The sequence below is a fragment of the Lepidochelys kempii genome, chromosome 17 (genome assembly GCF_965140285.1).
Source record: "Lepidochelys kempii isolate rLepKem1 chromosome 17, rLepKem1.hap1, whole genome shotgun sequence".
Lineage (NCBI taxonomy): Eukaryota > Metazoa > Chordata > Testudines > Cheloniidae > Lepidochelys > Lepidochelys kempii.
In genome coordinates, this window is record NC_136396.1 from 7,958,786 (window position 1) to 7,982,011 (window position 23,226).

The 23,226-nt window shown below is 43.2% G+C and overlaps 1 protein-coding gene across 13 annotated transcripts in view; it reads right to left on the reverse strand.

Annotated features, from left to right (window-relative positions):
- ACACA (acetyl-CoA carboxylase alpha) overlaps positions 1–23,226 on the reverse strand; it is a 184,971-nt gene that overhangs the window by 153,771 nt on the left and 7,974 nt on the right. For 12 of the 13 annotated variants that reach the window (XM_073316082.2, XM_073316080.2, XM_073316076.2 and 9 more), the window contains 3 exons: positions 22,461–22,713; positions 1,809–1,941; positions 941–1,079 (listed from right to left, as the gene is read on the reverse strand). In XM_073316082.2, the coding sequence (XP_073172183.1) occupies positions 941–1,079; positions 1,809–1,941; positions 22,461–22,687 (499 nt within the window). In that variant the 5' untranslated portion in view covers positions 22,688–22,713. Of the gene's footprint in view, positions 1–940; positions 1,080–1,808; positions 1,942–6,139; positions 6,415–22,460; positions 22,714–23,226 lie in introns of those variants that run through there. The other variant, XM_073316093.2, reaches the window with a different exon arrangement.

The following is a 23,226-nucleotide window of genomic DNA, read 5'->3' on the forward strand; positions in this document are numbered from 1 at the left end:
GACACAGAGGGAGTCACATTTAGGACACATTCAACCGGCAACATTCAGCCTTAAACCCTAAACAGTTTGCAGTTTTTACTTCCATTGACTCAAGAAGTACTCAGGATTTGTTGTAATAATAAAAAGCACAAATACACACACACACACATTTTACAGAGAGATTTTATCTTCCATGCATTTCACAGATGATGTTAATCAATGTATCAGTCATTTAAGCCTCCAAGCATCCCTGTGAAGTAGTTCACTATTACCCCCCCCCCCCAATTTAACGACAGGATAAGGGGAGTACCAAGGCGAAGTGTTTTGGCTGAGGTCACTCAGCAAGTCATTGGCAGAGCCATGGATTGCATCCAAGAACCCTAGCTCCCAAGCTTTGATCTCTAGATTACAGTGCCCTAATCCCCTGTTCCAACAGCCAGACCATTCTCCCTCCAAAAGGAGGCCCTCAGAGACCCTTCTTATTCACAGCTTGCTGCATTTTTAAGGCAGTGAGAAAATTAACACTTCAGGTGTAACTTTGTGAGTCTACAATGCACTCAGTTTCGCTCTTTGTACTGAAGGCAAATGCAAGCGATCTCAAAAGGCCTCCTGGTTTAAGACCGAAAACAAGTACTTGTTTAAGTGACTATACACATGTGTCAAATCTAGAAGAGAAAAAGCAAACAGAAACCAGGGTTTGAGAGGGGAAATATTCCCATCAAATCTAAAATGGCTTTAAATCCATGACTCAAGAGCTAACTCAAAAGATCATCTGACTGGGGCTTTACATACTTTATAGTTTCAGATAAAAGCGTTTAATCTCCTCCCGAGTTAACTTGTCATTTGATGGGTGAGCAAAAATATGCACTCTGTGCTCACACACACCATTATGCATATTGCCCACACATAAAGTTTTGAGTGGAGGAGGGGCTATTTCCCCTAACAGGTCATTACAACTCACCTGCATTTGCTTTCAGATCTTCAGGAGTCACCATGACGACAAACCTGATTGCACGCTCATTTCGAAACATCTCATAGGACCAGCGTCGGATGGATCTCATACATTTCACTGCCGCAATCCCATTATTGGCAATAAGGACCTAGACAGATTAGAAACAGGTTGGAGAGGTAACCAAGGGGCAAGAAGGACTAGGCAGCAAGGGAGAGAGGCTATTCAAATACTTGTTTCTCCTCAGTGCATTTCATCTGACCTGTTGGTCAAGCCCTTTCCTCAACACAGACCTCTCTCAGTTCAACAAAAGCATTCCTTTCCGCAGCAATCAACTCAGAAACCAGCTCTTGCTTGACCATTAAGATTTTAATATAATGCAAATTCACTTTGCTTGAAGAACAGGATGGGATGCTGGAGCAGGACCAATAAGCAGCCTGCAGCACCAGCTGCTACAACACTTGCAATGAGTTCTTGTCAACTCCAGGGAATGGGATGGGGAAGGAGCCTCTCCCATTAGACCGTTAAAACTAGAGTGAAGAAAGAACTATAAAAATATAATCCCACACTGACAGCCAAGATGCCCTGGATCATTCAACAGACACCTCTAACATCCGAGAGTCATATTCTACATCAATTTCATCAAGCCTCATGCTTATTGTCACAGGAGGCTGAAGTGACAGGATATTTATCCAACATGGCAATAAAAGCGAAAGAATCATTGTTACAGGCAGAAATGCAGCTTTCAGTTCCAGAAGTCTCAATATTTGGCATTTACTAGCCTGCGAGTCCTGTGTTACACAGATAAAATAGCTTGATAGAGGTGGGCATGCAAATAAAATAATAAAAAAACCACAACTCAAAAGAGCTAATCACTTACCTTCTCGATAACCTTATTCCCCCCAAAACGAGTAACAAATTCTGCAGGGGAGGCCACAGTGAAATCTCTCTGTAGATCAACTTTCTTCCTGTCCCGGCCTTGCTTTACAAGGTGCAAGCCGGACATACTGGGCCTATGAGAAAGAAAAAAGGGTGACTCCGCTGACTTGGGGGTACAAGTCGGTATATTTCACAGATGCCCCAGTGGGCAAATTTTTAAAGTTTCCTTTGGGCAAAATTATTTATGGTGATTGGCAGAACTGTTCAGTCTCCAAGCCTGAGCACTCACAATGAACTCTACGAGAATGACTTACAAGATGCATGTAATGGTCAGATTATAAGTGTGGGTCACTGAGGCCAGTGGAGGGGAGAGGGGAAGAACTGAATGGCCAGTACATATATAAATTGCTAGTTATGTCCCTACACGGAAAGGCAGAGTTAACGTTATCCCAACATGATGTTGCTAATATATCTAGGGAACCAGAGTAATGACAAGGAGAGACAGGTTCCGTCTTCCAAATGTAATCTACAAAACAAAACAAAACCCCACATCTCTAAAGAAAACCTTTCCGTAAGTCACTGCAAAAAGTCTCTAGTTGTAACTCTGTAGCTGGCCAGTTCGTCAGTAAGTCCCAATCAACCAGTTCAGTTCTACAGCAACACATAGCTCTTCAGTATTATCCCTCCTTGCTACAGCCACCATTATTCCAAAAGATGACAGTGGCTCATACTACTTTGAGTCAATAAAGTCTGAATTCTATTCATTCGTTCGTCTGCATAATTCATGCAAACAATGAAGGACAATCTTGTGGTTAAATGAAGACTATACCCAGCTCTGCCGCAGACCCAGTGCATGACTATGAGAAAAATCAGTCCCTCTCCGTGCCTCAGTTTCCCCAACGTAAAATTGGGATAAAATCTGTCCACGCTTCCCAAGGGTGATGCAAGGTTTAATTCACTAACATTTATCAAGCACTCTGAGATTCTCAGGTAGAAGACTTAAAACAAGAGTGAAGGATTATTCTTGCATGTATCTGTATCACTGCAGCATTATTGGCACAGTAAGGACATTTAGGTCTTTTTAAAAATAGCAGCGTAGAGCCTCAGGCTAGAGCACAGGCTCCAAAACCCTCCCGCCCTGCAGGGTTTCAGAGCCAGGGCTCCAGCCCAAGCCTAACCGCTTACATTGCTATTTTGAGCCCCACAGAGCAAGCCCAAGTCAGTTGAGCTGGACTTTGAGTTTCACTGCCACGTGTCTTTTTTGCAGTGTAGACTTACCCTCAGTTTCCTTTCTTCAGATGTTCCCCTTCTACAAATGCCCCCCAAAATCTCTGTCCTCAGTCTGATGCACTGGAAATGACTCACGTAAATCCCAGCACACCAATAATAGTTGAACAGCCTCAGTAATTACAGGTTCCATTTCTTTGTTCTGCCCTAAAGCCCCATTTACACCCATGTTAAACCTGTTACCTGAAGCTGTTTTAAACCAGGTGTAAAACAGAGCATGACCAAAGTTTACAGTGACACCAGTGAAATGGCCCATCATCTGTAAAACTCTCTATGTGAGCTAGTTGTTTGCCACTTTTTAAGGCTATGGCTACACTACAGCTTAAGACGACATAAGTTTATGTCGCTCAGGGGCATGAATTAGTCACACCCACCCCAGAGCGACGTAAGTTACACCGACCTAAGCACTGGTGTGGACAGAGCTGCCAGCGCTCATTGGGGATGGAGTAATTAAGGCCACAGGAAAGCTCTCTCCCACCGGCTTAGCACAGTCCACTGGAGAGCTTACAGCGGCAGTGCTGCGAGCTCTCTAGTGGAGACATAGCCTAAAAGGCAGCAACTCAAATTTGGCTGTCTCTAGAGCTGAAAATGTATGCTCAGGCATATGCACCCATAATAGAGGACAAAAAGGGGACTGTAGGTATGCACATAACCTGGTCAATTTCTATATAAGAATAGCCTGCGTCTAATTCACATGACCTAGCTAACCTCCTTCTTAAATTCAGCATCGCTCGGCACTTACTGGGGAAGCTGGACGCCAGTCTCCAAAATCAAATGCATCTATTTGCACATTACTAAGAATGCACATTGTTCAAAATCATCTTACATGAGCTGAAAGCCAGAAAAAGCCAGCCTTAAGCACAACCAAAGCAAATGACTGCGTAGACCTGCCAACTCCCATTCTGAGTTAATCTCTCCTCCAGCGGGAATAAACGTGGTGGCAACTTGTGTCCAGCATCAATCCTTACCCCGGCCCGTTAGACAGGAGCCTAACACCACAAGCCTGTTTACTCAGCCATGCATACTCCACACATAGTGCAGTTCTTTACAAGGAGGGTATATGTTATTAGGCTTTTAATTAGATTTTAGAGGTTGTTAAAGTTTTTTCACATTGCCTGGTGGGCACCTCCCTTCCCGTTCACTATTGTGTGATCCTTTCCACCACTTCATGTACTTTTGGCCTTTAGTAGCTGGAAACCAGGAGGATGGCTGGCCGGCCAGCCAGCCAGCCAGCCGTGCGCGCTCACACACCCACCCACCCACCCCCACCACGTGCTCTGTGGCCTTCCCTTTGGCCATGGTACACAGCTTGGGAACCCCAGACCTAGGCTGGTTACTGAAGAGTTGGTGGCATTGAGCAACTCCACTGGGGAGGAGAGAGGGAAGGGGGCAGACAAGATGACCCTTTAATAATGGAACTTGCCAGAAAAATCAAGGCCGGTAAGGAAATAGATAATGATAAACACACCTAGCAAGTTTGGGGTGCCTGAGCAGTACAGAGGACCAATCCAGCCTATGGCAGCCTGTCCAGCATGAACCCTACTTAACAAGCCACAAATTATAACCACAAATCCTAATTTCAACAAACAAAGGTTTAATTTGCAGCGTGAGCCATTTTCTGACACATGGGGGAAATTTCCATTGCAAGGGGAGACAGAGGCCTCGCTGGTGAAGAGATCCACAAAAGAAGGTTTCACAAGCCAAGTTGTTTTTTTATACTAATTCTGAGAAGTGGGAAGTTGTTCCAAGCAATGGGAGGGAGACATGAAAGGAGGCATGAAGCCAAGAATAGGAAGAGGCAAGTAGGAGACAAGCCCCTCTGAAAAGCCCAGTCCTAAACCTAAGAGAATTAGGCACCAAATTGTAGTAAATCCACCTCTCCAGGAGTTGGCAACTAGATAAATGGAATAATCCTTCCATCGACCGAGCTGCGATTACAACGAGAGTAAGGTTGATTGAACTATATCACACAGGGCAAGAAATTTTTCACAGCCCTGAGCGATGTTGCTAGGTCAGCCGAAGTTTCAGGAGCAGACCAGGCCTAAGAAGAACCAGGGCAAGCAGCATAGAAAGGGAGAAAAGATGTAGGTGAGACTGGAACTTTAGTAAGCCACAGACATCTCACAAACAGTTCGTAAATTAGAGTACAGCAACGGAGAAGCAGAACTTGTGCTACATCCTAGTATATGCATTGCACAGCAACCTAGGACTGAAGAGGTCACTCTTGATTACATGGTTACTGGAAAACGACAAATCAACAAACAGGAGAACTAAGGGACAAAGTACAAATTTGGGGTCCACTCCTGCAAACGCTTATGCATGTGAATGTTAGTCCCACTAACTTCAAATGAGTACTCAAGAGCACAGATTCCCCCCACACAAATGTTTGCAAGACCAGGGCTTAGATATTCAGAATAAAACAAACTGCTTGCAGGTATAGCTCAGAGTTTATTTAGTAATAGGCAGCATACTGATACATGGAATCTAAGTACTAATAATTGAGAGTATGTATCAACTCGGGGCAAAAGAAAGAAGCTTTTACTTTTTCGGGAGGGTGGTTGGTAGAGGGGGAGTATTGCCTAATGTGAAAGAGCACCAAACAAAGCAGGAATTATCCTGTGCAAAACCAGCAGCCAGCCCAGCTGTAGACAGTTACAGTCTAAGTTACTTGGCAAGGAATGGCAACAAGTCACTTTGAACACAGCTGCAGCATTTGGTTGTCTCTTGAGAGCCCCTATCTAGAAAGTTTGCTGTTGCAGTTTTGGAAGCTGAACTGAAAGTTCTGCAGCAATTCAAAGAAGATCTGTCCCTGTCACTCTTTGAGCATATTTACTTTCTTGCTACGACACAATAAAGCCTCGGTCGCAAAAACTGCATCCCCAAACGCCTCCTACCAATTCAAAATTCCAAGGATGATCAAATCACCACTGAAAAATATTAAAGATCCGGTGTTGATTTTCCAGAGGAAAGTCTCTAACCCTCTCAGTGCTGTGAAGATGTAATTGTAACGTCCGACCACAACAGTAAAGCTGGAGCAGTTCTTACCTTTGGAGCATGTGGTACCTGACCTCTTGAGTTGCCTCTGCAGAATCCTCCATGACGGTCTGCTAGAGGGATTTCCAGATTTGGATTTTGTTTATGACTTGTTTACAGTAGTTGCTGGAAGGAGAAAGGCACAAAGTGCCTCCTTTGAACTTGTATGGTCCCTCTTGGAACTAGATTTGAACAGCAGCACTCCCTGATTGCCTCAGATTTTTAACCTTTGTCTCTCACTTCCCCACCCTCTTCTGCCCCAGCTGAATATACAAACCATGTGTCACAGGGACAGAGAGAGAGAGAGAGTGGCTGAGACTGCAGCTTTCCCTGAACTGCATTTGAGAGAAGAGGGTTGATCAGGGAGGAGAAAGAAAAGATCTACAGGTTATGTAATTGGGTTTAAGAGACAATATTGCTACTGCAGTTTTCATGCTGCAAAATGGCTTTTCATTGCAATGATCATTCTCCGCTCACAGAGTGAGGTCACTTTAGAATACACTTTAGATTCCACAGTTTCCCGTTTGTCAGGAATATATGGCACACACACACCCAGAGACAATGCCTTGGTGGATACATGGATACTGGCCGGTGGATCAGCAATCACTTGCTCAGAAGCTGCATGGGTGCAATGGGGGGTGGGGGCCACCACTGAGGTGTTCCTTTTTGAGCCAATAATCCCAGAGAATTCCATCAAGCTAAAAAGGACTGCTATCTAGATCAGGTTGAAAATAAAGTCACCATGCTGGGCAGATGACACAGAACATGTGCCCACAGTTAAACAGAGGAGAATCAGATGTGAAGCTTCTCCAGTCACACAGAGAATGATGGTGTGGATTAGACAGGACGAGGGATGGTCCAGTGCACTAGCCTGGAACCCAGGAGACTTCAATTCAATTCCCTGCCATGCCATGCCACTGGCTGGCTGTGATGCCTTCAGCAAGTCACTTAGTCTTTCTGTGCCTCAGTTCCCCATCTCTAAGATGGGGATAACGATACTTATCTAGCTCATAAGGGTACTGTGAGCATCAATAAATGAAAGATTGTGAGGATCTCAGATACTATGGTGACGAGAGCCCTGTAAGTACCTAAGATAGACATAAACATGAGCATCAAGCACACACAAAAAGGTACACTGGGGACCTCTGAGCACAAAAGCCGTAAGAAGTGCAAGTGTATGTAGCAAAAGGTAGAACAACATCCTGCTCGCTGCGAGATCAGAACTAGATGCAGAAATCGGATTCTGTTTTCAAATTCTGAAAAGTACAGGGACCCATCTCCAGTTATCACATAGTTTAAACTAGTACAGCCTGGAACCCAGCCTGCAGAGGGTCTGCCAGCACGAGTGACAGGAGGGAAACTATAGAACCATCCAAAGATCATTTCAATAAGGACGCACCCACAGCAACCAGTAGAGTTTCTTGGCCTTTAGAGCTTTTAACATGGTGTCTGCAGAAGCCTGAAGCAGGTCAACAGGGTGCCAGAGCAATGACGAGGTAAGCCAGTGCACTGAGACAGAGAGGAACTAGGAGTAGGGGCACATGGTGAGGGAGAGGGGGAAAAGCTGCCATGTCTGATAAAGTTCAGGCAAAAAGGCCTGTGTGGATCCACTTTCCCTGAGCTTTATCAGCAGAAAGGTGGAAGGACACAAAGACACCCTGTGGCTGCAGAGAAGGAAGCAGATAGAGCAGCTGCAGTGCAAGGGAATCTTTTCTGACTAGAGACCAATGGGGGTAAAAGACTTAGTGGAAGGGTCTGAGCTGCAAAAATTTGGATCTGGATGTCAGACCCCAATGCGCACACAGAATTTGGGGTGATCAGCCCTAGAGATTTGGTTTGATCCTTTGTATAAAAGCCATGGAATTTGGCTGTGTTCTGGATTCTGACACCCAAACTTTGGGGTGAGTGCTCAGAGGCTTGTTGTGCGGAAACATGACTGCTTCTGTCCCTTCCTGACGTGATAGAGAAGGAAAAGAAAAAGCAAGTCCTGAGGGGCTGCTGCTGTCAGTTCCTTCATCAGTGGCAAGATTCCTTCAGGCTCTGCTCATGGAATTGCTCCACGCTGCCTTCCTCTCCCAATTTTAATTTTTATTAGGAAGCTGCTCTCAACCAAACCACACGCTGTTGAGATGGGGAACCTGGGATCCCAGGGACCCAAACTGCTTTGCCTACCCACCTGGAGATTAACACCCACTATTCTGAAGCCACCCTTTCATCCCAACATTAACAAGCATTGGCACAGCAGATACAATACTTCGTCTAGGGCGCAGGCCTGGTTAATCACTTCATGGCTAATGAAGCAACTGGCATGTTCACCCAGCAACTAAATGCATCTCTTCCACTGATAGCCTTTGCTTACATTCACTGAGTGCGAGGGACCTTTGGAGGCAGGCAGAGCTAGACAGAAAAATTGCCACAATTCATTTTCCCCATAGGAATTTGCTAATCTTGAAACACTGCATAGAAACACTCGAATTTCAATGAACTCCCCAGCTCCTCCATAGTGGGCTGTTGGGGAAGAGGGGTCCGCAACTCCAGGGCAGCCCACTACATGGACTGCCCAAGCTCCCAGGTCCTTGGCAGCCTGCCAGGAGGGCTACAGCAGAGCTGGTGCTCCCAGCACTTCCAGCTCCCCCTTCCACACATCAGGCAGATGACAATGTCTGCCAAACGTTCGAGCCCCCCACATTCCAAACCCACTCAGTCTCCGAACTTGGGAGCCATGGAAGAATAAATCTACCGCCTCTGTTACAATTATATCAAGCCTGGAGCAGCCACAGCATTGGCTAAAAACATGAATCACGTCTGCTAGCAGCTGAATTCACTGTGAGGCATGCTACCAAATCAGTGCACATGACTTTGGTGCAACACATCCTCAAGAGACATTCTGCACAAGGATAGTACCATTCTGATATAATACTCCCCCTACCCACCCCAAACACCACACACACTGCAAAGGTTATTTCCCGAGCATCTAACTACACAGACACTGTCCATGTTACCCTAATTACAGTAAACACAAGAAATTCGTCCTCTCTTTGGCACCAGGCCCATCATTAGACAAAAAGACAAACCTATGCTGTTGTCTCCCATTCAGATCTCTAACAAATGGAAAGCATCCATTTTAGACACGTACCTGACGCACATTCCAACTAGGAGCCTGCATTGATCCCAGCACTGTAACATGCCTATCAGTGACGTAGCAGTTTATTCCAGAGGCAGAGATGCATTAGCTGGCTTGTTTGCAATGCAGTCTTAAGCAGACGGCAGCACGCACGCACACACCCATCCACACACACACACAAACCCTGAAAGGATTATTTTGCACACTAGGCCTGCAAAGGGTGTGGAGAAGCTGCTCTGATCATGAATGCAGTGCTTTTTTCACTCATGCTGATTTACAGATGTATCTAATCTGAGTGGGAAGCTTTAAGCGCAGCGCATATTATGATCTACTCCAGTTTCAGAGCTGCTCTTGCAAGCTATTTTACGGAGACACACAGACAAAGCAAGCGCACACCCATGCAATTTAGAAAACCAAGTAGCTTTGGAGGGCTATTTTAGACATAAAGGAATGGCTGAATATGCTTTGGGTAAGAAGTAGGAAGGATATCGGAGAAGACAACTGACTGGACTTAACCAAACGCAGTTCTACTTCTGAACCCTTGAAGGGTTACATGTCATATTTCATCCTACAGGTTTCAATAAAATGACATCAATGGTCTCAGATCTGTTTGCTTGAAAGGCCAATGCTTACGGACCTTAAGTCATTAAAGACTGGGCATGATACAGCAGTAGTTCTCAACCAGAGGTACACATACCCCTGAGGGTACTCAGAGATCTTCCAAGGGGTATGTCAACTCAGCTAGATATTTGCCTAGTTTTACAACAGGCTACATAAAAAGCACTAGCAAAGTCAGCACAAACTAAAATATCATACAGACAAAACAGGGAAGTAAGCTGTGACACTTTTATATTTTTATGTCTGATTTTGTAAGCAACTAGTTTTTAAGTGAGGTGAAACTTGAGGTATGCCAGTCAAATCAGAATCCTGCAAGGGGTGCAGCAGTAGTCTAGAAAGGTTGAGAAACACTGCAATAAGGCATATGTCATCCCCTGTATTGCTCAGGATGTTCCCCATACTGATATCCATGTGAATTCTGAGCAGGGATCGAGGGGAGACTGTAGCTCATAATAATTATTCTGGAACCAAAAACCACAGGACCCAGCCTAGCCCAAGGGCTGAGTGATTTCATGCCTCCAAAACAAGATTCCTTTTTCCTGTCCTGGGTGCTTTGGTTGCAACAGCTGCAGAGTCGTCAGCATTATGACATTTCTCATTTTCTTTTCGTAACTCACAAATCCAGTCTCTCAATTATTATTCTGTAACGTGTATTTCACAGTTGGCCACCACTGGAATATGTGATCACCGAAATTACTACTGTGCCTTGAAATTTTCAAGTCGGCATCTCTGCTGTAATTATGGGGGCAACAGATTTGCTTTCTTAGTGCACGACAGGCTCATTGAACTCAAGGAAATGCTTTTCGCAGATTCCAATGGGCAGTTCCTATGCACTATTGATCCAGAACCTTTCACTCCACATGTCCCTCCATACCTTCTTTCAATCATTCCTTTTGTCTTTTTTTTCCCCCGCAAGGTGCTTTGCATCTTTTTCTACACCTCCTTTTCACTTGGAGCAGACTCCCAGTTCCTCCATATGTCAAATGCCTTCCCTCTCCTTTGCCAAATCTCCTCTCAAAATCCATTTAATCTGCCAATCCTTCTTGCTTAGCTCTCCACAGCGATCATGCATCCTGCATTTGTACAGCTGGCCTGTATATTATATTGTCCAAGTTAGATTGTAAACTCTTCAGGAGAGGAACCTTGTCTTACGCTTTCTTTTCTTACTACCTGTCCTCCCAGCAGGCCTAGTGTACAAAGGAATTACATTGCAATTGCGCTGCATAAGGAACAAACCAGATTAATTGTTGGCATGAATTAAGCCAATAGAGTTATATTCTGTATGAAGTTGGCACAGTAGCTTCAAGTGAGGATGTTAAAGTCAGATTCCAAGTAGAGAGAGAGAGCTGGGAGTCACTAAGATTTTGCATTGCAAACAAAAAACACGTTTCTGACACCCCTTCTCTCACTACTAGTACCTTACTCCAAGAGTAGTCCCACCAATTTCAATTCCAGAGTAACAATAGTGCAGCAGTGAAGGTAACAGAATCTGGCCTACAGATGACAACACCAGAACCCTGAATTGGATTGCCTTTGAATTTCAGGAAAGGGGGTGAGATGAGGATTAGATTCAAATCCCTGAATTCATATTTTCCACTCTGGTTTTGGTTCAGTGTTGGATCCAAAGCAGGAAGGGGCTGTTCTACTTCAGTGCCAAGATGTCCTCCAAATCTAGCAAGAGCAACTAAACTGTTGACATTTCTGCCATTTTCTGGGAGAAACTCCACAAGATTTTAGTGCCATCAGGCTCAAATTCTAGTTTTAAACCTGCCATTAAATACAAATCCTGAGCCCCATAATCTAAACTTAATCCACCATCCACATACCAGTTCTTGGGATCAGCTCTTACCGAAAGGTCTTTTTTTTTAATGTGATCCTCCATGTAATTCTGCAAGTTCCTGTAATATCAGTCATTTAGTTTTCAAGTCAAGTTACACTGCAGAGACAAGGGTATTTAAAAAAAAAATTTTAAAAAATTGACCCCTTACGTAGTTGAGTAAGCAGCAGCACTGAAGAGCTCCACAAGGGATGACATCTAGTGCTCCTTGTCACAGAGGTTTAAAGGTGAAATGGGGGAACTGGAGGGAAATATTTGTGCTTTTTACAGTAAACAGCTTCAAATGTTTCTCCCAAAATTTCCTACTCAAAGGTTTTACCTCAAGAAAGATGGCCTTGTAATTAAAAACACAGTTTTAGACGTCAGAAGATCTTGGTTATTTCCCAGCACAGCGAGTTCCTACACGTCCTTGTGCCTCAGCTTTCCTCTCCATAAACTAGGAACATTGATACTTCCCTATATCTCAGATGTATTGCAGGACTTAGTTCACCTAGGGCCTGAGCCAATGCCCACTGAAGTCAGTTGGGGACCTTCCACTGATTTCAGTGCGCCTCGGATTGGGCCTCTAAATGTCTAAAAAGCACTTAGCAGGGCCAATCTTTTGAGGTGCTGAGTGCCTCCTAACTATAATGGGAATGGAGGGCATTTAGCAGACCTCAGAAGAGGGCCCTAAAATTCTTAGATGGAAGGTTTTATTAAATTGCAAAATATACTTTATCTTTTTAATTAGAAAGATCGTCTTTGTGAATATATATATCACTCATCACTGTGGAATCGCAGCACCATTCTGAGTATATCATCAAAATCTTCCAACAAAAAGGGACTCTGGACTTAGCACTTCTAATGTAAAAGCACTTGAGGAAAGGATAAAAAAAATATACTGAAGGGCGGAAAAAGCAGCATTTCTCTTCGTACATCTCAAAAAGAGCAGGATGGAGGCACAAACACTTTTCAATTTGATCTGCAGATCACCTTCTCTTATTTATTGTATTGAGGGGGTGGAATAGTAGGATGGATTTTAGAAGAGCTGCTTGACAGTTTAAGAAAAGGAAGAAATAAAGAGTTTACATGTCACCAGTATAACCTAAAGCAGTTACAAAACCACCCCCTTGTTAAACGGGCATAGGGCCCTATCCAAATTCAGTAGGAGACCTTTCCATTCATTTTAGAAGGTATTGCATCAGGCAATTAGTTTAGACCCAAAATTTAGATTTTGGGGCTTTTTTTAAAATAATAAAAAAAAAACTTTATACTAGTTAATGACTAGAGCGTTTTCAATTTAATGCAATTTTCAAGGCAACTTCAACATCCCTTGATAGTATTGCTGTCATAAATATAAAGGGAAAGGTAAACACCTTTATCTCCAGCCAAATAGACAGAAAACCCCTCTAGTTGTTCTTAGGTAAAAAACAACTTCACAGACCTGAAGACTTGTGAATTTCCCTGCAGGAGGTTAACTACCCTGCCTTTAGGTAGAGAAAACTCCAGCTCACAAAAGACAATCCCCTTTTGTCTCCGCTCTGGCCCCCAAGCGGAGGGAAAAAAAACTCTAACTGCTTTCAGTTTAAAACCTGCTTTCCAGCAGCCCAAAGGAAAAAAATATTTCCTTTAAAAATCTGTGCTTCTGGTTCAAAAAAATCTCAAATTGATCTCAAAATGATTTCAAGTTAATCCCACTGCTCTGCCACCATGTCAAGGTTCCTTCCCCCCTCTGAACTCTAGGGTACAGATGTGGGGAGCTGCATGAAAACCTCCTAAGCTTATTTTTACCAGCTTAGGTTAAACTTCCCCAAGGTACAAACTATGTTCCTTTTTCCCTTGGACTTTATTGCTGCCACCACCAAGTGTCTAACAGATATATATAACTGGGAAAGAGCCCGCTTGGAAACGTCTTTCTGCCCCAAAATCCTCCCCAAATCCTACACCCCCTTTCCTGGGGAAGGCTTGATAAAAATCCTCACCAATTTGCATAGGTGAACACAGACCCAAACCCTTGGATCTTAAGAACAATGAAAAAAGCAATCAGGTTCTTAAAAGAAGAATTTTAATAGAAGAAAAAGTAAAAGAATCCTGTAAAATCAGGATGGTAAATACCTTGCAGGGTAATTAGATTCAAAACATAGAGAATCCCTCTATGCAAAACCTTAAGTTACAAAAAGACACAAAAACTGGAATATCCATTCCATTCAGTACAGCTTATTTTCTCAGCCATTTAAACAAACGGAATCTAATGCATATCTAGCTAGATTACTTACTAAATTCTAAGACTCCGTTCCTTTCTGTTCCTGGCAAATGCATCACACACACACACACACACACACACACACTTTTTTTCCTCGCTCCCCCCAGCTTTTGAAAGTATCTTGTCTCCTCATTGGTCATTTTGGTCAGGTGCCAGCGAGGTTACCCTAAGCTTCTTAACCCTTTAAAGGTGAAAGAGTTTTTCCTCTGGCCAGGAGGGATTTTAAAGGTGCTTACCCTTCCCTTTATATTTATGACAGTTGCAAACTCAGGCTCAGCAATATTACAATGGTGTTTGAGAACCAGAAAGCAAAACGGAGTGTAAACAAAGTGAATTGGCTATGCTAGTTTCACTGTCTAGACTAAGAAGCGCAAAGGACAAGCAAACAGTATCAATGGTGAAGGCTAGAGATTGGGAGGGAGACGAGATTGACAGAAATTATTTGTTTTGGCAATGCTTCCTTTAAGATACAGTTTTATTTCAGCAACTTGCAGAAACGTCTATCAGGGATATGCATCACCCTCCTCTATCTGCTGAGCTGACAGTTGTTGACCTATGGCAAAGAAGGCAAAAGGGGGGGAAAACAACCCTGCTGCCCTCAGCAAGCAGCACAGAATTTCACTTCATTAATGGCCTTCTGTCTGGGAGATGCAAGCTCTGATGCAAGTCTCCTCAAACAGGTCTCAGCAGTACCATGGCAACTGGTGGCACAGAGAGCAAATTAAGGGAGGAGCCTTCAATTCAAGTAGTGGCCACATGGCTGGAAATATGGAGAGGAGCTGGAAGGGGAGAAATCAGATCAGTGAAGAAAAATTTCCTCTGCAACAGTGCATGGCTTGGAAATTCCAGAGCAAGACCTGATCGTTCCTAAACTTAAGTATGCATCTGAGGATATGTCTATACTACCCACCGCATCGGCAGGCAGCGATCGATCCAGTGGGGGTCAATTTATTGCGTCTAGTCTAGACGCAATAAATCGACCCCCGAGCGCTCTCCCTCCGACTCCTGTACTCCACGAGAGGCGCAGGCAGAGTCAACGGGGGAGCGGCAGCAGTCGACTCACCACAGTGAGGACACAGTGGTGAGTAGATCTAAGTACGTCGACTTCAGCTACGTTATTCACATAGCTGAAGTTGTGTAATTTAGATCGATTCCACCTCCCCAGTGTAGACGAGGCCTGAGATATACCATCGATTACAATGGAACTGCTAATGTGCATAAGGTCGCACAGTTGCCTAAAACTTAGCAGGACCAAAGCCTACTTGTTTAACTTAAAATAAAAACACAAAAATAGATCAGCTATTTGGTTAGTGCTCTGTGCTATCATGCGAAGTTCAATGTCAGATCTGGCATCTCATCTGGCTACCCATCTAGAGTGCTCAAGACATCCCTCTCAGTATCAAAATTAGGGCCTCATTCTGAGAAGACTTCAACATGTGAATCACTGCTCACATGAGTCTCAGTAATCCAGTGGACTACTCACCTGGTTAAAGTTTGTCTACTGAAGTTTTCTCATGATGAGGCAGAAAGGGCAAAATTCTCTGTGGGATTAATTCCAGTGACTTAATGGAGTTACACTCACAGGTAAAGATCCAATTCTGCAAGCAATTCTTCATAAGAACAACTCTGTACCCGCACAGTAACTTACTATACTGGGGCCTAAAGGTGTAAACAGAAAAAAGTGTGCAGAATTTCCTTGATTTTAATATGGGTTTTATCATCTTGAAAACGTTTGTAAAAGTCAAGAACAATTTATTAAATATTTACTTAATCACACTGTTACAAAAGAATGTCATAAATGTGATTAAGTAAATATGCTTTCCAAGTTCACGCATTTAGGAGTTATTTTAACCATTGTTGAAACCCTGGATAGAACACAGCAGCTGTTTAACAGCTCCCTGCAGTTCTCCACGGCATACCAGGACAGGAACGCCGTCTTCAGTCGGAAGACATCAGTAAACCCCAAAGACACAATGTCGGGCTAGTGCATGACAAAGTGAAACTGACCAGAAACAAAACACAGGTCAAGTTTTACTGGCCAAGTCATGTAAACTGCAAAAAGTATACAGACAGTACAAATGAAAGCATTTTTTAAAGATGTTCAGCCTTAATGTAAGATGCTTTTATAACATAGGGGGGTGAAGGGAATTATTTTTAAACACGTGATTTCTGTCGACAGTGCCCCTTTAACAAGGTGGAACGGTACAGCATAGCAATTTTCAGTAGTGTACGGGCAGGTACAGCTTCATAATAATATTCTGATCTGTCTACTTGTTTTTTCAGCGGGCATTTTTCCTGCTGAACAGAGCAAGATGTGTCACATTCCAGCTGAAAGCATGTGAATTGGATCATAGTTTTTCAAATCAGTCAACTGATGACCAACTGGCACAACTAGTAGGCCACATGGATTTATAGCTGTAATGGGAGTTTATTTGCACATCTTGTCTCAGCAAAGGTTTCTTTAGCAACATCATAGCACTTAGTAAGTGAAGTTTTCTGTCAATTCCAATGTTCTATTCTCTTCTGTTCACCAAAACAGAATTTGATTATCTCATTGTGTCTATGAGCAGAGACTAACAAGTTTTAAATGAACATTGATAGGTGGAATAACACAACACATACTCATTCTAGATACTGAAATACAGAAATATGACTTGGCATACTCAATAACCACTACCAGCTCCTGATTTATGGATTACACCCAAACATCTGATAGGATCTCAGATAATATAAATACATTTTCTAATATACAGATGTGGTGTTGGCTAGTGGGTAGGATAAGGAGCCTGGGAGCTAGGAAGTCCACGTTCTATCAGAGACTCTACAGCTAACATGCTGTGTGAGATCACTTGACCTCTCTTTGCATGGGTTTTTCCAATCTATAAAACAGGAAGATGAGGACAGTTTAATGGAGTGTTATTTGAGGACTAAAGAGGAGTAATCCAAACAGTGAGGTGATCTTAATGAGGTGATTTTCTCAGCTGTGTTTCAGTGCAATGGCTGAATTTTCACATTGTGAAACTCTGCTTGAGGTGACACGGCAAGCCTGATGAAACCACACCAGGTCAATAGGGCGTACACGATCACAACTCCAACCTTGGTGCTACATAACACGGTCACCCAGAATTGCGTAACAACTTATCTCCACAGAGCAGTGAAATGGTGTTTGAGCTGGAGGAGAAAGTAAAGGGGAGGAGGATTAACTGTTTGTTTATTCTCTCTGAATCGCCAAGTTACTGAGGTTCAAAAAGCCCAGATCCATAGATAAAAATCCCTCGCTGCCTTCCTCGGTAAAACAGTACTATTTTTCATCTTAGAGCACAGGGCAGACATCACACCCACCACTTAATCTCCATGATCACATGCTCCACTTCATTAGCCCAGCAACAAGCCGTGAATTAAGAACGTAAGAACTGCCAATGGTCCATCTAGCCCAGTACCTGTCTCCAACAGTAGCCAGTACCAGAGTTTCAAAGAGTGTGTACAGAACAGGGCAATTCTGGGGAGATCCACCCATCTTCCCCTCCTGATGTCCAGCAGCCAGAGGTTCAGGGTTGCCCCAAGCATGAGGTGACCATCTTGGCTAATAGCTGATGGACCTATCCTCCATGAGCATATCTAGTTTGTTTTTTAACCCAGTTACACTTTTGGCCATCACAACATCCCATAGCAATGCACTCCACAGTTCAGCTGTGTATTGTGTGGAAAAGTACTTCTGCTTATTTATATTAAACCTGCTGACTATACGTTTAATTGGGTGACCCCTGGTTTTTGTACTGTGAGAAAGAGAAATGTTATTCACGCTATCACTTTTTCCATGCCATTCTTGATTTTATACACCTCTATCATACTCCCCATTAAATATCTGATTAAATCAGATATTTAAATAAAATCGGAATTCAATCTTTGTGGCTCAGAGGGTTGGCAATTTAACATGGGTAGAGTGATATGTTTGATTCCTCTTTCTTTCAAAGTCCACAAAATCCACCAAGAATTACTTCCCCTAATTTTCAACTTCACTCCAAATTCAAAAGCATCCCATTTTGCAGTCACCACTATTGCACCGAATCGGGACAGTACTCCCTTCTGACACACTCAGGTCCATGTTTTAGCTAGACAAATCTCTACTGAATGGGCCCCCTGAGTGGGATTTCTCTGCAGCAAAGCCAGTTTCTCTCAGTGACCTAGACTGGAAATCAAACCAGAGTTCTCCATCTGGCAGCGCAGAGCAACAGAACTAGTACTCCAGGCAATCATGTAGACGACTGCGGCATCTCTTGAAGTGACCAAAAGCCACAACCTATGACCTCAAACTAACTCCCTCTACTAACTTATCTTTGTCTCATTACAGTCGGTGGCAGTTATCTAGTAGTTACCAAAAGGAAACTGGGAGTCAGATATTTAGGTTCCATTCCTTAGCACTGCCACTGATTCGCTGTGCATCTCCGGGCAAACTGCTTAACATCTTTAACTTCCTTAACATCAATACCTGGAAAGATACTGGAGCAAATTATTAAACAATCTATTTGTAAGCACCTGGAGGATAATAGGGTTATAACGAATAGTCAGCATGGATTTGTCAAGAACAAACCACACCAAACCAACTTAATTTCCTTCTTTGATAGGATTACTGACCTAGCAGATAAGAGGAAACAGTAGATGTGACACACCTTGAGTTTAGTAAGGCTCTGGACACAATTCTGCGTGACAGTCTCAAAAGCAAACTAGGAAAACGTGGGCTAGATTAAATTACTGCAAAGTGGGTGCACAACTGATTGAAAGACTGTATTCAAAGAGTAGTTACCAATGGTCTGTGTCAAATTGACAGGGCATATCTAGTGGCGTCCCGCAGGCGTCAGTCCTGGGTCTGGTACTATTCAATATTTTCATTAATGACTTGGATAATGGAATAGAGTATGCTTACAGAATTTGCAGATGACACCAAGCCAGGAGGGGTTGCAAACACTCTGGAGGGCAAGTTTATCCAATTTGTAAAGGACGTTTTGAATTTTAATTGATCCGAGTTCAACAAGATGAAATTCAATAAAGACAAGTTCAAAGTACTTCACTTAGGAAGGAAAAAAATCAAATGCACAACTACAAAATGGGGAATAACTGTCTAGGCGGTAGTACTGCGGAAAAGGATCTGGGGGTTATAGTGGATCACAAATCGAATATGGGTCATTAACATGATGCAGCTGCAAAAAAGGCTAATCTGATTCTGGGGTGTATTAACAGGAGTGTTCTATGTAAGACACGGGAGGTCACTGTCCCACTCTCCTTGGCACTAGTAAGGCCCCTGCTGGAGTACTTTGTCCAGTTCTGGGCACCACACTTCAGGAAAGATGTGGACAAATTGGCGAGAGTCCAGAGAGCCACAAAAATGACAAAAAGTTTAGAAAACCTGACCTATTAGGAAAGGTTGAAGAAAATGGGCCTGTTTAGTCTTGAGAAAGGAAGACTGAGGGGCGACCCGACAACAGTCTTCCAATATGTTAAGAGCGGCTATCAAGAGGAGTGTGATCAATTGTTCCCCATGTCCACTGCAGGTAGGACAAGACGTAATGGGCTTAATCTGCACCAAGAGAGATTTAAGTCAGATATTAAGAAAAACTTTCTAACTATAAGGGTAGTTAAGCTCTGCAATAAGCCCCCAACGGAGGTGGTCAGCACCCCCATCATTGGAAGCTTTTACAAACAAGTTGGACAAACACCTGTCAGGGATGGTCCAGGATGGTTTACCTGGTCCTGCCACAGGGCACTGGGCTTGACTTTATAATTTCTCGAGATCCCTTCCAGCACTACGTTTCTATGATACCTTGCCTCAGTTTCCCCATCTGTAAAACAGTGATGCTTTAAGATCCTCAGATGAAAGGCAAGATGAAAACTCCTATTAGTTTTAATTAATCTAAAAAGGTAGCCTCGGGCCATGACTTTTGTGTTTGTTTGAACTGGCAAATCTCTCAACTTGATTGCATATCAAATGACATCTAAAGAGAGATCAAAGCAAGCAAATTATGAAAGAAAAGCTCAAGGTTGGGTACCTATTGCATTAAGGATTTTTGTTGCCAGTTAATGGCATAGGAGTGATAGGCAGGAGTGGATAGAACTTTGATTTTTGTCTCTCTTGCATCTTTCCAGGGCTTCTCACCACATTCATAGAATCATAGAATATCAGGGTTGGAAGGGACCCCAGAAGGTCATCTAGTCCAACCCCCTGCTCGAAGCAGGACCAATTCCCAGTTATTATATAACATTCATTAATGGTGTTTCCTCAGGACTAACAACATATGAAGTCTGAGGGCCATGTTCTCTTTTCTACTGAAAACCTTTTGTGCTGTTATTAGAGCTGAAGGTCATTGGAAAGGTAATTTCCTCCAGATTTGCATTAAGATTTTATAACTTGCCTGTGATTTCACTGCCTCTTGGCTAAGACACTCAAAAGGGCTTAACAGAAACCTTAACAAAAATCTCTGAATACATCTGTGGATAGTTATTACCATTGCCATTTTGTAGATGAGAAAAAAAGACATTTTCATTTAATATTTTCAGAAGAATTCATTAATTTCGAGTGCCTAACTTGATGACCACTCGGCCACGATTTTCACCACGCACCCATAACTCCGACCAAAGTCAACAGAATGCTTAGCATCTCTAGAAAAATTAGGCCCTGGCGATTCTTCATCTTGGAAACCCAAAATGAGTGGATCCTCTTGAATATTTTGGTTGAGGTCACACAGCAAATCAGTGACACAGCTAAGCACAGAACCGGTTCTGTGCTCTAGTCACTAGATCACACTGCTTCCCAGGATGGGTACTTCAGAGATATATATTATATTTGCATCCAGAGGACCCAAACAGAATCAGTGCCCTATTGTGCTGGTGTTATACAAGCTCATAGCAAGAAAGAGTCCCTGTTGCAGAGAGCTTGCTGCCATTCTCAGTTCAGAGGCTGCATCCTGAAAGGCGAGCTGGGCAGTATAGATGAGAAAATTATCATAGAACTCCCCACTCCATTCACATGGTACAAGGACAGGCACAAAATGCTGAAAGCATCAATGAGGCAGACACATATGTGCATTACAAGCACCATCATGAACTCATACAAACAGCTTAGGTCAGCAACGAAATGCAACATCTCTAGAGGGCAGGTATCATTCTGAAGACCCTATAAAGAGCGAATCAACTCCCTTTCCATAGCAAACATTAACATTCGGTGGGGATACCTACAGAAACCATCATCACGTCCATCTTATTCGAGCCATAATAGGAGAGAAGAAGTAGCCTTGCTCGTAAGGGTGAGGCTAAGATCCCCTTGAATTGCAAGCAGCAGCCACATTAAATGTAACCCTGCTAGACTGCTGCTTCTATTATTCAGAATGAAAATTCTGAATTCTCCCAGTGGCAGTAAACCCATTATTAAAACGATACAGAGTACCAGCAAGGCACTCTCTCATTCAGAGACAGTCATTTTCTTGGAGATCTACAAAGCGTTCAGACTACAAGCACCCAAAACATAAAACTCCACCTGACAGCAACTGTGCAAGCAATCATTTCAAGCACAATGGACGGAGATTAAAAGAAAACGAAGACATGCCTTAACTACTCCATCCAAAAGTCAAACATGATTGACTGTGGTGTCATCACCAGTGGGCACCTGAAGCTTGTAGGAGTTTGGGGGAAAAGGGAGAAGAAAAAAAGAAACCCCACCATTATTCCTGAGAATAGACAAAATTGTCAAAGCCATCTAGGGGATTTAAAAACATAACTTCTATTAAAATTACTGGAAGTTCTGTTTCTAACTGCTCTGGACAGCTCTGAAAATCTCAGCCAAAGACACCATGACCTGCCAAGAGCCGTTACGTCCGGCAGCATTGCCCATCTTTGAAAGCCATCAGAACATAGCGCCATATACGATAGCTGGATTTTGAAAAGAAGGAGGGAGTGGGTAATGTTGTGGCCCAAAAGCAACATTTGTAGCTATGCAAGCCAAGCTAAGCATACTCAAATCTAGAGTCAGGACATATGCCAATCACTGCAGGAACACTTCCTCACACTACAACCATCCTAGTGCACAGAAAAATATGACTAGCCATGTGCATTATTACCTTCCTCTGAAATATGGCTAGTCATTAGACTACCGCCAGAGCCAGATACCAGACTTGATAGATCCAGTATCACATCTCCTCTGTTACTGTTATCAGATATGATCCATGTCCTGGAGACTCCCCGCTTTAGTACATCACAGAACTTTTATCAGTCTTGCTCATTCACTCCAAATATTGCCCCTCAAAAGCCTTATCAAAAGAGGGAGAAAATGAGGCCCTTCCTCCAACAGCAACAAAATACAGTGTCCTTGCCCCATGCTCATTGTGCTCCAGCTCACATTTCAGTTGAGTTGGGCAAGAAGGAAGCCGACAATATTGTAACTAGACAAAGTCTTTCTAGGACTAAAAGGAACAAGGTGAGAAAAGCCCGCAGACTGGATTTGATTAGTAGGGTTTTTACATACCTTATATGACTAGCCAGGACATCTTGAACATTAGACAGCCCCGGGTCCGAAAGGGAATCTGAACAGACAGATACAGGAGACAGAGACCTCTCTTTCTCCTCAAGCAGATCAAGTTTCACCAAGGAGCTCGTCTCATCCTCTGAGTTATCCTCAGACACAGAGCCAAGGATGAAATGAGAATTCAGGTTCAACTCCAGGGGCTTTGTGGTAGGGGAAGACTCCTCCATAGTGACTCCAAAGTGGGCTCTTAGCACTAAAAGAGAAAAAAGCAAGAGCTGAAGTTAGTATTAGCTCCTAGGGGAAACAAGAAAGCCTTCAAAAGCAGGGTTCATTTGTGGTCAGACACACACTGTTGAAATACCATGTCTGACACTGGGTAAGAGACCAGGATCCAGACTAGTCACTTGTGTTATTTCAGTAGCTTTTCTGTTTGTACAAGCATCAGTGCAACTGATCATTCTAATCTGTTGCGAAAGCTGCTGGCTTAGAAAAAGCTACAGGAAGGACAAACAATCTTTAAGCAGGCACAACTTTTGTTGTAAAATTCACGGTTAGAAAACCAATATGGAGACATTTATTATTATTTAACATTTATATTTTGGTAGCATCTAAAGGCCAACCAGGTTGGGGCTCACTGTGTTAGATGCTGCACGAACATATAATAATTGGCAAAGAGTTTACAATCTAAAATACAATACACAGCATGGGAATGGGACAAACACGCAGACTGGGGTGCGATGATAAAGTCAAACATCCACTGGCAGTC